Consider the following 14,665-nt stretch of genomic DNA (forward strand, 5'->3'; position numbering starts at 1 on the left):
AGTATCAAATGAAAGTTATCGTAATGGCACGCTATGGCAGAAATGCTCTGTCGCCATAGCAATTAAGCCATTCAAATGAAAATATTATGTCTTGTGAATGGGGAAAGTCCAGAATGAAACCTCTTTGTATTTTTAACACATCTTATCACATGTTTGTTTAGAGAAGTGTGTGCTGTGTATCCCAGGCAAGAAAGATCCTGTCAAAGTCCTTCAAATCAGGAAGGAATCATTTGCCTGAAAACATAAATAAACACAGCTGCAAAATACAATGTTTATAAAGTCACTGTTGTTACAAAAACCTAATTTACACAAAGGAAAAGACACCCAGCTAGTGCATTTGGTGGTAGTCTTATATAATTGTACCTGTTCTTTCTGGCCTCATATTATTAAAAGCTATGAATACATGAATTGAAGCTCCAACTGACTTGACACATCAATGAAATGAAATGCAATATCAGACTTTGAGTTAGTTAAAGGTACAGTATGGAACTTATGGTGGTGCATCACCTACATGATTCCATGGAAGCAGAAAAAGTTAAAATAAAGAAGCTAAATATAAAGTTAAAACCATACTTCAGAACATTCTCCATGTTTTATGCCATACTGTATAGGATTATGGCCAAAGGTACAACATTTTCATGGAAACAAGCAGATGAAGGCTCTCCTCCTGGCAAAATAAGAGTCAGGTTTGTGGAGATGCAAGCCCACTCAGTAAGGATGCAAGTTTTTGAAATAAACGCAACCAAAATTACAAAAAAATTTACGAAACCTGCATTTATTTTTTTCTATTTTTGGCTAAAATGTTACATACTGTGACTTCAAGATTACATTCAGTTTCTAATACAATATTTTGCAGCCTTACTTGTTTGTTTGCATTTTGTACTAATACTTAAACAAGGGTGTGGCTGTGTTTGCATGTTGTGTTTGCCTCACCCATTAACATCCTCTGTTGTGTGCAGTGTTTTATGATCTACTTTACAAAGACATTATATTGTATTATTTAAAACAGGTGGGCCAGAGCAAGAACAAACATCTCCCTCTATTTACATAAATGTTTACCTGGTACCAACGCTGTGCTTTTGTGTTATTACAGAATCCTGGATGAAGTGGAAGAGGAGGACTCCAAAGGTGAACTGTCTTCTTTGTTTTTAACACAGATAAAGATCAAAATATTAATGTTTTATTAGCTTGCAATGCATCTAAAATGGTCAAGGTATATATGTACCAGGCTTTTGTTATAATGATGAAGGAGTAGCTTTGGGTGATATACTGTTATTATATACTGTTTAATGTGCAAATCTGTATCTTAAGCAAAAATGGTAAATGTTGAGCTGGTCAACTTGTGCATTGTTTAACATTTGTGGTGGATGGCTCGTCAAATGCTTTTCTTCTTGGAGATGTTATTGCTTTGTCTGAAATGTTTCGCAGTTTGGCATTAAAATTTTCTATTATCATAAAAACTGAACCAGGCCTAATTACTGACCAGATCTGTGGAGAGGCAACCCTGCTCACGGTCAGAGCACCTGTTTTTCTAGGTATTTTTGAGAGAAAAAAAAACACCTGTAAATTAATCAGTTTAAGACAGAACTGTTTAATGTCATACTGTGGAACATTCGAAGCAGGGCAATGACCTTCTTCCATAGAAACAAGAAGGTGACAGACCCCCCAACCGAAAAGTTACATAGTGCACCTTTAATAATAAGATTTTGTAGTTTTATTTCATTATGTACAATATTTTATTTTGCCACAATGCTTTTTTCTATTCCTGTCACCTGCTTGTTTCTATGGCAATGTCATTGTTCTGCCTGGAATGTTCCACAGTATGACATTAAGCAGTTCTACCTTACATCTATTCAGTAAAAGATTATTTCATAGCTCAAAAATACCTAGAAAAACAGATATTCTGATTGTGAGTGGGGTTGCCTCTTCACAGATCTGATCTGTAACTTGGTCTGGTTTGGTCTCCGTAAAGGAGCACATACAGTTTTGATATTTCTATGGATTTGGTTTTAAATGCAGTGTTTATTCTGGTGACCAAGACTGATTCAAAATATACAGCATTTTGTCCTGTCACTATTTACATGTATTATATATTACTTATGGTTTTCTGTTCTTCTTTCAGGTGATGTTAAAACAGATGACAGGGCCAAGATGAGTGTGGCAGCCAAGATGTCTCTGTTCAAAGTGAGTCGCTGCACTGACACTGGAGCTGTACTCTTGTGTGTTTGACCTGTTTTATTTTCACTGTTGTGTGCTCCCTCCCCGAATGCTTGTGCCTAAAAATTATTTCTGTATTTCAAGTCTATGCCCCCCGTCCTCCCCTCTCTTCTCTCCTCTCTCCCTCTAACTTCTGCTTCTCAATAATTAACACTAAGGCTGATCACATCACCTGCAGCTGGTATGTTATTTTGTGAAACTAGAGTGTTAAAATTACTGAGAAATTGGGATGTTGACATTTTTCACTTTATTGTTGGAAAATTTGCTAATATATCATAATATTCATTTGATATTTGCACTATGAATTGCCATATGCATAGGATGTTACCATCTTTATCATAGATTAGACCTAAACTTTATTGATTCACAAGGGAAATCACTTAAAATGACATCAGACTATTATTATTTATTTATTTCATTGTAGTAATTAGATTGAAATAAAACATTGCTGCCTCTAGGACTTCTAACTTGTTTATAATTAAAGATGCACTATGTAACTTGGGTTGGACATTCCTATTTGTCTCCATGGAGATGTTATTGCTTTGCCTGGAAACTTCCGTTCCAGAGGCTAGTCCAATCACAGTAGCATGTTTTCAAGCTATTTTTGAGCAATAATGAAACCTATGTATATGAATAGGACATGTTTAATGACGTACTATAGAATAAATCCCCAGCAAAGGAAAAGCAGACAGCAAATCTCCCACCAGAAAGGTTAATACACTTTTAACTTTTAAATCATTAAATCATAATGTTTACCAATAAGTATATTCCTGTTGTATCCAGGTGACAAACCCTAGAAAAGTTACATAGTACTCCTTTAACTATAAAATAGCTAAATCCAAATGTGAAGAATGTTCCTATTGTATTGCAGCTTAAGAAATAGGTCAGTATAATTAGGGTATCTATAGGTACCACGAGATCTGCAAACACATATAGATACACTCTAGTTGCCGTGTGGCTACAGCCAGAGCCAGATCATGTTGAAAATTAATGGTCAAACAGGTGTGTGGTGAATCTGCAGATTATTTTGATGCTCTCTGAATGTATAAAAAGAAAGTCTAAAGTTATAGTACATTTGATATCCTGTATTATCTTTTGATTAAAAATAGCAACTGGTATTAAGGTTTGAAACATTAGCTGTCATTATTCGAGGTTCATTTAACTAAAAGGTACACTATGTAACTTCTGACGTAGAGAGTCTGCTACTTGCTTGGATCCATGGAGATGTTATTACTTTGCTTGGAATGCACCACAATGAGGCATTAACCTTATCTCCCTTGCCTTGCATTTGTTCAATTACAAGTGTTTTATAACTTAAAAATAGCTTGAAAAAACATGAATGCTTACCATGTTCAGGCTTGCTTCTCCCTAGGTCTGACCATTAACCTGTCTCCGTTGTGATTACCAAATGTATGTCTATACTGTGAAATAATCAAAGTAAAACAGTAATATCTCCATTTATTTATTTATTTATTTATTTAATGAGACAGCGCACATTTTTTACATTAACCTTAACAGGAGAGATGCATTGTACCAAGTTGTAGCATCAGTGCTAATTTCCACCTGTAGTCCCTGGGCAGGTTCATTGATTGATTGTATTTAACTGACCTTAGCTATCAAGTGTTCTTCCTGGAGACCTATGTAGCATGGAGACGCGCAGGTGGCAGACCCTCCACTAGAGAAGTTACACAGTGCATCTTACATTTAATAAGTTAGTTGTATAATTTTGTCATTTACTTGAAAGTGTGTGACCTTTCAGGCATCAAATCTATTGTCTTTGTTGTCACTTCTAGTAATGTTATCCTTTAATTATTTTGCAAAGGTATTTTGTACTTACTTGGGTATTACTACTTTTTCCACCTTGCTCTTAAATTGGCAGGTGAAAATTTGCCAGACACTATTGCCATTAACAAGCATAGCAGCTGTGTTATAATTAGCCAGTAGTCTGCAGGGACCGGCAGTAACTGAAGCCGGGACAGGTCTGGTTACAGTTCGACCCATCAGGCTGCTGTGGTATCCATGTCCCTGTGTTATCCACCCACCAGCTGACTCACCTCACCCACCTCACCTTTACAAACAGGAGGAGATCATTAGGAGAGCTTTGCTGCCATTTTGTGGTTTGATTTCCACCTGATCACATTCTAAAGGTATATTATGCAAAACTGACTCTTGTGAGCTTTAAGCCATGTCAGAACAGTGTTCCCTCAGGCAGATATAAGGCAGTGTGTCCACCAACGTCTGATGAGAACTGAAGAAGCAGCTTGAATGAGCTGCGAAATGATCGAATAGATCAAAAAACTTTTGCCCAGTTATCAGAATTGAATTTATCCTTTGCTCTGGGTCCTACTTGCGACTGAGGGATTTCACGAACATACCTAGAGTTGTGTTTTGTTTCATTCACACATATTTGAGTAATTCTACATTATTAGTCTGTCTACATCTCCAAAACTCAAAATGCTCTGTTCCGCCTTGTGATGTTATGTGGCAGTAGTTTTCAAGTTAACAACCTTTGTCTGTAGTTAAGTAAAGATTAAGAATTCCAGAGCTGAAATTACCCAAGTGATTCTGGTGAAAGTCTATGAAGTTTAAAAACACATCACAAGGTGGAACAGTGTTTTCTGTTTGTGAGAAGAACTCGGCCTAAATATGCAAGGTTTTGTGTTAAGCATGTGTGAATGAAACAAAACACAACTCCAGGTATGTTTTTAATGAGGAAACATTGTAATTTAGATGAGAAAATGGTGTAATGTGGACCCTTTAAAAAGCCTTTTGCCACTGACTATGCAGGAACTGGAGAAGTCCGCCCCAGCTCCCTCCTGAAGCCGCGCTCTGGGAGTGTGAACCACGAGCGAAGAACCAGAAGGAACCATGACCAAAGGTTTCTGACGCAGCCCATCACCTGTGAGGAGATGGGGGCAGTAAGGTGGGCTCTCAACAGACTTAATACAACTTAAACCAGAAAGCATTAGACATTTATGTCCACCAAAGGTGTCAAGTTGCCGGATTGGTTCATTGTTTAGATAAAATAACTGTATATTTGATATCACTTACCATGGATCGCTTGAAGTGCAAATAAATGAATAAATATGATGATACTGTTTTGAAAGCATCAGTTGTTCAGTTAACAGCAGCACTTGCCATTGCTACAAACAAACTGTTCTATGGCTGCCCATCACAGTCTTTGTATTTGTACATCTATTTGTGCACATTTAAAATTAGATAGGAAACTTGTGCTCAGACTGCAACTCTCTGCTTGCTATCATTATTAATTTATATAATATAATATCTTAACATAGAAATTTTCATTCATACTGATTGGACTTATATAATAAAATTGAACTAATATGAATCCATGTTATTGCAGTTCCCCCAAACCAGCCCCAGCAGCAGCAGATCCAGGGCCCTCAGAGCCAGAGCCAGTGGAGGACGAGAGCTGTAAGATGAGCATGAGCGAGAAACTGGCTCTGTTCAACAAACTGTCCCTGCCGGAGAAGATGGCAGGTGCCCCTGTCGATCCTGCCCCTGACAGGCGCAGGCAGAAGGGGGCTCGGTACCGTACCCAGCCCATTACTGTGGAGGAGGTCAATCTGGTGAGTACCACAAATACAATGTTCACAAGAAAGAAAACTGTACACCTAATAAACATGTCAAAGTCACAGCAGTTAAATAATAAAACCATGCAGTCATATTTCAGTGTAAAATAATGTATACTGTTACTGTATGATGTGAAGGGGTGAGCAGTAACGCTTGTTGCCTGTTGCTTGCCATATTCTTGGCAACATGATTTGTAAATAGGGTTAGGTTCATAAGTGGTTTCACTTTAATTTTGTGTGAAATGTTTCTATTAATCCATTCAGTTAATGAATGAAGAAAATAAACTGCTACTACTAACTACCGCTTATGTTTCTTACTTGCCCATGTTGGGTCCTTGTTTGAGCCCATTTTAGTTCTGTAGTACCTGTAGGAGATCTGGTTTGGTTCTGGATTAGTTCTGAATTTAGAGTTTTGATGTTGATGTTGATTTTATTACAGTTCTTTAAAACATTGCCAGTGGTGCAGGTGTCCCATTAACTGGACAGTCACAGAACCAAATCTTTGGTTTAGTAAATGTTAGTTATAAAATGGGCATAGGGTTGCGGTAAATCTTTGGACTCTGGCTGTGTTGGAGATACAAAGTCTCTTAAATTTCATATAATAATTATGCTTTTAAAAAAGTCAAGCAAATTTAAATAGTAATGAACTATCTTTCTCCCTTTAGCTCCAGAAAGGCCCAGTGCAGCTCCCTGCTTTCTCCCTGGCTCCTCATCTCTCAGACAGACAGCAGGCTCTGTCCATCAACCTCAAACCCAGCGAGGTCCGCCTGTCACAGCCAAAACTGGACCCGAGCTCTGAATGCTTTTCTACTCCACCAAACCAACTGCCCCAATTGCCTCAACTACCCCGCACTGAGTCTGAACCAGCTTTGAGGAGCATCTTAAAGAAAAGTCGCTCTGGAGGATCTGATTGGTCCAGGACTAGCAGCTGTAGCCATAACGACACGCCTGTTATACCTGAGCAAAATGGCGGTGACACTGATGTTATGATGAGGAAAGAGGAGAGACAGGAAATGACATCACTGCAGCAGGGGGCGAGCGTGGACGGGGCATCTCCGAGTAGAGTTCCATGGCGACAGCGTGGGCGGGGCCGAAGAGAAACAATCGCCTGTACACCAACAAGACCTGAGACAAACCAGGAAGTGACTCAAACTGAGAGACACGGTGCCTCTCCTGTCCAGTGAGTGAACAAGTCTGTGTAGAAAACACCAAGAAAATACCAAGAAAGAGTATATATATACAGTATATAGTTCACAATACAGCTGTAGTCAGAGTAGTATTTAGAGTAGTTTAATGTCGTCTAGCTATAACGTTTTCTAATTTTGCATATACTAATTAAAAAGTTTATGTACTGTTTATTGACATTCATTCTTAGTACCTGTCAAGTTGACTCTCTCTTTTTATGCTATTGTAAACTGTTATGCCTGTATTTGAAATTTGTATTTGTATTTGTACATGCAGACACATAACTACATTATGATTGTAACCTTTAACACACTAATGTACACAAATAAGGCTACTGCTTAAGGAATTACTATAAATTTCAGTACTGTAATATATTATTCTATACTGTAATATACTATTTTAGTTATAAACCGGGTAGTTTAAGGCAGTGTTTCCCAGACTTTTTTTCTGAGGACTCATATTTTAAAAGTCACAAATGTTCATGACCCAAGTGAACAGACATTATTCATAAATCACAAAATAAAGCTGAATCTGACCATTATTGAACACAGGGACACTGTTTGCACTTTTGTACCTAATACTTCATCTTATATATTTTCAGGAGGAATGACCATGACAGCAGTGTGAGGAATAGAGAAACATCAAGAGGACAAGCTCCAAAACATGACAGCAGCACTCAACCAAAACAGGTCACCAATGGCACCAGGACTAAGGTAAGAAAACTTAGACGTAGACTCTACTTTACTTATCAGCCTTTGACTTAAACTTTATTGATCTAGAGAGAAATGATTTGGACACAGTAGCATCACAATATATTATAATACCTAAGAGCAAAAATATAAATGGTAATAATACATTCAAAATAAGTAACAAAAATAGTAAGAGACTGGTGTCAAATAAGTATTGTATATGTAGAAGAAAACAAGAATATAGAAACACAGTAAATATATCTTGACTATATACAAGAGGTCATAAGGAGAAACAGTGCAAAGATGAAATATCGACTGTCAGGATGTAGGGTTATCTGTTACATAAGAGTGAGTTGTTTACAGTTTTATGGAGTTTGAGTTATGAATGTTTTTAGCTTTTTTTTTAAGACATTTTGCATTGTTCTCTCCACTAAAATGGGATCAATTGGCATAATATAAAATAAACAAAACTACATGTATAGTCTTTGATTTGTCAAGAGTGGTTGTTGGTTTATTTTTAACTTAATCTGGCTCAAGTAGATTCAACAAAAGATTCAATAAACTCATCACTGCATGCCTGTCAATCCTTCACTATATATTCCTCCTTGAAAATCCATGTTTGAAGTGTATCCAAACTCCAATTAAGTTAAGTGGTTTGTTGATCCCAGGTTCAGCTGTTGTGTGTTTGACATGATCTTTCGTCTGTGGAGTTGCATTTGGGGGCTGTATTTTTTCATACTGTCAGTTTAGGTGCCAAGGTTAAAGGTCAAAGGTCAGCAGCAAAGAAGTAGTGGACTCATCTCTCTTGCATAGAATACAATTTAGCTTTGGTTTTATGTCAGATGCCCTGCCTATACATTTCTTCCCTTGTAGTTGGATTCTAAAATGTGAAAAAAAAAAAAAAAAAAAAAAAAACATTTGTTAAATCAATGATACATTTATAGCAGTTTAATTTTAATAAAGAAGAATATAACCAAAATTGAGCCCAAAAAGAGTTTTAAAAAAGCATTACAGTATTAACAACAAATATTTAAAGGTGCAATATGTAACCTTTCTGGTGGGGTTTCCCAGTGGCTTGTCTCCATGGAGATGTTATTGATTTGACTTGAATGTTCGACACAGTATCCAAATCCATGAAAAGCAGGTGACACTATCTGGCAAAGTTACAGGTTCAGATCTGTGGATAGGCGACTGTAAAAATGCAATAAAATCACCTGTAAGTGAATAAATACAAAATAGATCAGTCTAAAGCCATAGTGTTTAATATACCAAACAAAGAAATAACATCTCCATGGAGACAAGCAGCTGTGGCACCCTCCAAGAAAAGTTATGCAATGTACCTTTAACGTCAATCAGTTTTACACTGTTGATGTTACCGTACATTAATCCGCGTTATTAAAATAAAGTTGTTGCATAAGTTGAGAGGTCACAGGGTTTGCTAACTGCTCTCGCTGCCTGAGAGAGAAGATGCCTGTGGTTAGATTTGGACTTTGGTTGCTTCAGTGAAACCAGATATAACATCCCATGGCTACTTTTGGTATGTGCTAAATGTCTTGAGATCAGACTTATGTTACTAGGACTACGCAGTGTTTATGTACGTGGATACGAGAGGAGGAATGTAAACAAACTGATTATTCAGGTGGTAAAAATCTAACCCCTTCGTGACCTTTTGGAATAGGGTGCACCATGGTGACAACATGTATGAGCTATGCATGTGAATTATTACAGGATATTACTGGATTAACTGGGGTGTCATTCACGGTGTTGCCTGCTGAGAGACATTTAATACAAACGAAATATGGTAAATTAATACACAAATTAATTTCAGCTAAATATGACAACTATAGTGAAATACCTTTGTTGATAATGGGATGTGTAGGGCCTTGTAGTTGTTTGTAACTTGTAAATTTTCTGGAGGCACCATCAACTGTATATATAAATGAACATAGCTAACACACTGACTGCCACGTTCCAAATAGGAAGTGAGCATGGGAGGATCGACTGGCTCCAATTCACTTTCTATTAAAAAGCTGTTGCCCGTCTCTCTGTAAACGCTGCTGTGAGTCTCGTCATTTTGATCTATAAATGTCCGTATTAACCCACTGTACATGATCCCAGAGTTTGTATTTCGCAGTTTTGTCCTTCAATATTAATAGCAAACAAATCAGGTGCCTTCTTTCACCAAAGTTGCTCCCGATAGCATTAGCAACAGGTTTGATTGACAGCTTTACATTATAGGTGTTTATTGCTAAAATATCTCTCCACAGATCTGACCAATATCTTGGCCAGGTGGGGCTACCTGATTGTCTCCATGGAAATAGATGAGTTTCATGCCATACTGTAGAACGTGACATGCAAAGCAATAACCAAGGAGGCAAACGGGTTACATGGTGCAGTTTTAATATTTCGGAAACTTCTACGTCCCAAGATAAAAAGTCAGCATTTTCAAACCTTTTTTTTAATAGCAAATATGTTATGATTTGATAAAGACAATGCAAATTTTCTTATGCCTTACACCAATGATTCACTCAAAAAGCAAAATAAGCTGTTGTTGGATTGCCAGATGCTGACTAAAACCTGTTTACAATAAATATGATGTATGTTCTTCCTCAGTATATGACAGCGACTAACATCCCAGGTGGAATTGTGATTGTATTTCTTTAACCAGGAAGATCACGTGTTACTGCCATTACCTTTAACTTTCCCTCTCCTCTCTGCTGCCCTCTGTAGGACGACTCAGACATTGCACAAGGCGACAGCAGTGACACTCCTCAGTCCTGGGTAAGTTTGGCTGTACCAACTCCTTAAAATGCATGGGTTCCCTTCATATCATACAAAATCACATCACGCTTTAGCACCCCCCCTCCTCTCTCTCTCCTCTGAACTGTCTCTCTCTCCCAGGGCCCCGTCTTTGCCTCTGTGTTTTCTAGCAGTAGGCCTCAGTACATTATGTATTTCAACCAGGTAACTGCACGGCTGTTTTTTGGCGAATTTTGTGCAGTGAAAATATTTGAACATATCTAAGTGTGAGTTTGACACGATACAGTTAAAGGTGCGCTGCGTAACTTTTCTAGTGGGGGGGTCCACTACATGTTTGTTTCCATAAAGTACAGCATTAAAAAATAACATCTCCGTGTGAACAAGTGGTTGGTGCCATCAGGACAAGTTATTACCGGTCACATCTGTGGAGAGCAAACTCATGCACTCTGAAGATGGATGTTTTCAAGGTATTTTTGACTAATAGAAACATCTATAATGGCAAACAATGCTAGATAAATATTTAATGCCTTACTGTTTACAGGCAAATTGACATATCCATGGAGACAAGCAGGCAGTGGACCCTCCTCAAAAAATTAAGCAGTGTACCTTTAAAAGTGTGTGAATTTAAGGACTTTTATTTCCCCAGTCCTTCTCTAAAGTCATACATCTCGGCTTATTTCATTTCTCTCCTCTACTAAACTCATCGCTCCATTGCATTAACCATTACATTATTGAATACCTGTGTTCCTGTGTTGTTTTTGTATTCACTTTGCATTGAAAGTGCATATGATGCACAGTGCGGCACATGTAAATAAAAAATATTGTGACAACTGCTGTTTATCTTGAACTGAGACTGATCAATATAACAGTACAAAACAACAAATAATGTGCAAATTAAGATACATCAATTTCTAAATAAAGTTATGGTTATAAAAAGAATTATGTATTTATATTAGAATTTGTAATGTTTGCAGCTGATATCATCAACATCTCTTGGGGGTGTGATGCTAACTGTAGGCTCTTCTCTGTCTGAGGCTTTATTTTTAACACAATCTGACCATAAAGAACTGATTTAGCTAGAACTACAACAGGTGAGCTGATCTGTGCTCCGAAACAAGTCTCTCATACATCATACTAAAATTACAATCACAGTTTTTTCAGTTAGTCACTCTCACATTTTGGTGAAAGTTAAACACCTAAACAGGACCATGAACACTCGTATTGATCACAGACTCTTCAAAATATGTTGTTTAAATCCATTTTGTATTTTTTCTTGAGTTTTCAGTCAATCTTAAAACTTTTTGGCAATGTTTGCTAATGTGTGCATTGTGGCACTATTCCATTCCACCATAGAGATACATGTAGAACACCTCCAGCGTGATGTCTCTACAAAATATTAATTGAATATGCTGTATATGAATATGTGGATTTCACTGAAAATTCAATAAATAATTATTTAATCCATATTTAAATGTATTTATATGTGCCAAATATGTATGTACATCCTGATACATCTATTGGACCATACATGTGATAATGAATGCTTTATTTTTAAATTACTGTGATTACAAACAGCAATTGCACTGTTTTTGTTGTTTTGTTTTGGAATAAATCTTCAAAATGTCTCCTTTTTTGTCAATGCACAGTGAATACCTTTATTTCTGCATCATCTGTGTATAAGACTCTGTGTTTGCAATACTTAAATATGTAATATTATGTGTATTATTTCATGTACCCTCAGAAAAGTCAGTCTTTTGAGGCCCAGGAGGTGGCATCACCAGCACAAATTCCTCTTCTCAGCCTCTGTGGAGAAAGAAGGTAAATTATCTTAATAACCCTAGTGCTGTTAACTCTTATGTTATACTATATTTTTTCTATATATGGAGTTAAGACATTGATTTAAGATTTATTTATTTTTTGTCGTTGTCCCATTTTAGGGGAGCGATGAGGAGTCCAATGGTGCAAAGCCTGAAGTAACACGTGAGCAGAAGAGGAGTGCAGGGTCTCCAGTGGAGGAACAGAGGGATGAAAGAGGTGAACTCATACAAAATAATCTGCTTTATTTGGTACCAGTTTCAATATAGTAACTCTTTGCATTTAATCCTGGAAAAAGCCTTTTTACTTGTATATGCATACATGTCAGGTTTGGTGCTGGGCTAAACCTTGGAAGATCAATTCCTGGTTCTGACAAGCTATGAAATGCATCTCCCTGCTCTTCACCTCTATTTTAAACTGCTTAATGTCTTGAATACTGAAACCATTTGGCCAAAATAAAGAAAGAAGAACACATATTTTTGCATACCTTATTTTATCATAGTTCAGACTTCAGTTTTATTATTCTTTGTTTTATGTTGCATCATATCACCACAGCAAGTCTATAATTTGTGAATTTTGCAAACTAACAATGGTAATAAAACTTTTTTTGTAATTCTGATTATATTTTCAATTAATTACGTGTCATTTAATATAAAACTTGTCTTGTGACAGTTTTTTGTACTTGCAATAATAGTACAACTTTTTCTCCAACTACTACAAAATACAAAACAGTGGAGGCCTACTTGATTATGTCTACACTCTTGTAATATTTTATAGTATTATGCTAAAATAATTTCTAAAATGCTTTTTTGTTATGCATTTCATACATTTTCAGATGCAGAATTTGAAGCATGTTTACCCAAAGACACAGCTGCCCCTGAGGAGGTGAGGGAGATGTCGACCACCTGTGAACCACGCCCCTCTGATGGAGGGTTTCATGGCGACCAGCCCCCTTCCCTCCCCTGTGCTCCCCCTCCAAGAGACTCCTCCGCCTCAGACTCACAGGACCTGTTCTGTCAGACCAACACCCCCACGTGAGACGCACATCTGTTTTGAGTGAATTCTAATTGACTGGTGTTAGAATTAGAGTTTTATATATATTATTTTTAATGCTGTATCAGGGGCTAGTTTAGACCTGGTTCATTTTTAGTTTCATTTTTTGTTTTACATTTTTGTCATTTAAGCAATATGATCAGCAATGAAGTGAGTGTGAGATATCAGGAAGTTTTATATATCTGCGTGGAAAAATTGTGGGTTGAAGGTTAACATAAGTAAGAAGAATCAGCTACAACCATTTCTAGTCTGATTAGTATGGTTAAAGTCCAGGGATTTACTAAAATAATGCATTTTAAAGGAGCACTGTGTAACATTTAGTGTTGGGGGCTTCTACCATGGAGATGCTATTGTTTTGCCTGTAATGTTCCACAATATAGTATTAAACTTATATGTTTTTATTGCTTAAAAATAGATTTTAAAACGTGGATTTTTTATTGTGAGTGGGATCACCTCTTCACATATAAATTGCATTGTGGCATCGCCTGCTTGTTTCTATGGAGAATCAAAAGTTTAATGCCATACGCTGGAATACAGAGGGTAAAGCAATAACATTTCAATAGAAACAAGTAACTGTCACTATCGCTACCTTGACCATCAACTGTTCAAATCTCTCAGGAACATGTGTGTGGTATACGTTCATATCAAATCATACACTCTGTTCAAATGCCCAAAAAATGGAGCAAACAAAACACAAATCTTTGTTACACTGTTGGGTATTTTTATTAACTTTTCCATTTAAAAGTGTCTCTGTATTTTCAGCCTGAGCTCGGCGGTAGCAGAGCACAGACGCTCTGTGCGCCCGTCCCGCCGCACTCAGGGCTCCAGGAACCCGCTCCGAGCACTCGCCGCCAGAGAAGATCTCCAGTCAGACTTTATGGGAGAGTCTGCCGAGGAGAGGCTGCAGGCTCAACAGAGTGAGTTATAACTAACTGGACTTTACACATTTGGTAGTTTAAATTCAGTGAAAAGTTGTCATAATTGCACCAAAAATGTCAATATATAACAACTAAAATACAAAATAACAAATAGGGCAGCAATAACACACAGACACAGATCATGAATTTGTAGCTAGTAGTGTTTCAGTAAATAAATAAAAAAAATGACCTGAATTACAATTAGGTTTTACCCAGAAAAAGTAATCTGGGCAGATGTTTTGCTTTTTTGTCATATGTTTTGCTGTTTTCTTAATATTTAAGTAATTATGTTTATTTTTTGTGTTGCAGAATCAAAGAACTGTTCGAGTCACTCACAAGCCTCTCGATGTGAAGATGTCTCCCGTGTGCCCTATAAAAACCTAATGCTTATTCTCTTAAAAGGTCACAATCTGCTTTACTTCACTGTTTATTTTAG

The 14,665-nt window shown here is 37.1% G+C and overlaps 1 protein-coding gene across 1 annotated transcript in view; it reads left to right on the plus strand.

Moving 5' to 3' along the window:
* The window catches only part of svilc (supervillin c), a 38,074-nt gene that overhangs the window by 12,369 nt on the left and 11,040 nt on the right, over positions 1-14,665 (plus strand). Inside the window, 14 exon segments of the mRNA XM_055152717.1 lie at positions 1,094-1,128; positions 2,123-2,184; positions 5,005-5,031; positions 5,034-5,140; positions 5,582-5,807; positions 6,476-6,990; positions 7,597-7,708; positions 10,415-10,465; positions 12,186-12,224; positions 12,227-12,262; positions 12,382-12,478; positions 13,095-13,293; positions 14,075-14,229; positions 14,539-14,631. Coding sequence (XP_055008692.1) covers positions 1,094-1,128; positions 2,123-2,184; positions 5,005-5,031; positions 5,034-5,140; positions 5,582-5,807; positions 6,476-6,990; positions 7,597-7,708; positions 10,415-10,465; positions 12,186-12,224; positions 12,227-12,262; positions 12,382-12,478; positions 13,095-13,293; positions 14,075-14,229; positions 14,539-14,631 — 1,754 coding nt within the window.

Source organism: Boleophthalmus pectinirostris, unplaced genomic scaffold, assembly GCF_026225935.1.
Source record: "Boleophthalmus pectinirostris isolate CB_2022bp ecotype Guang Dong unplaced genomic scaffold, ASM2622593v1 HiC_scaffold_17, whole genome shotgun sequence".
NCBI classification, from domain to species: Eukaryota; Metazoa; Chordata; class Actinopteri; order Gobiiformes; family Gobiidae; genus Boleophthalmus; species Boleophthalmus pectinirostris.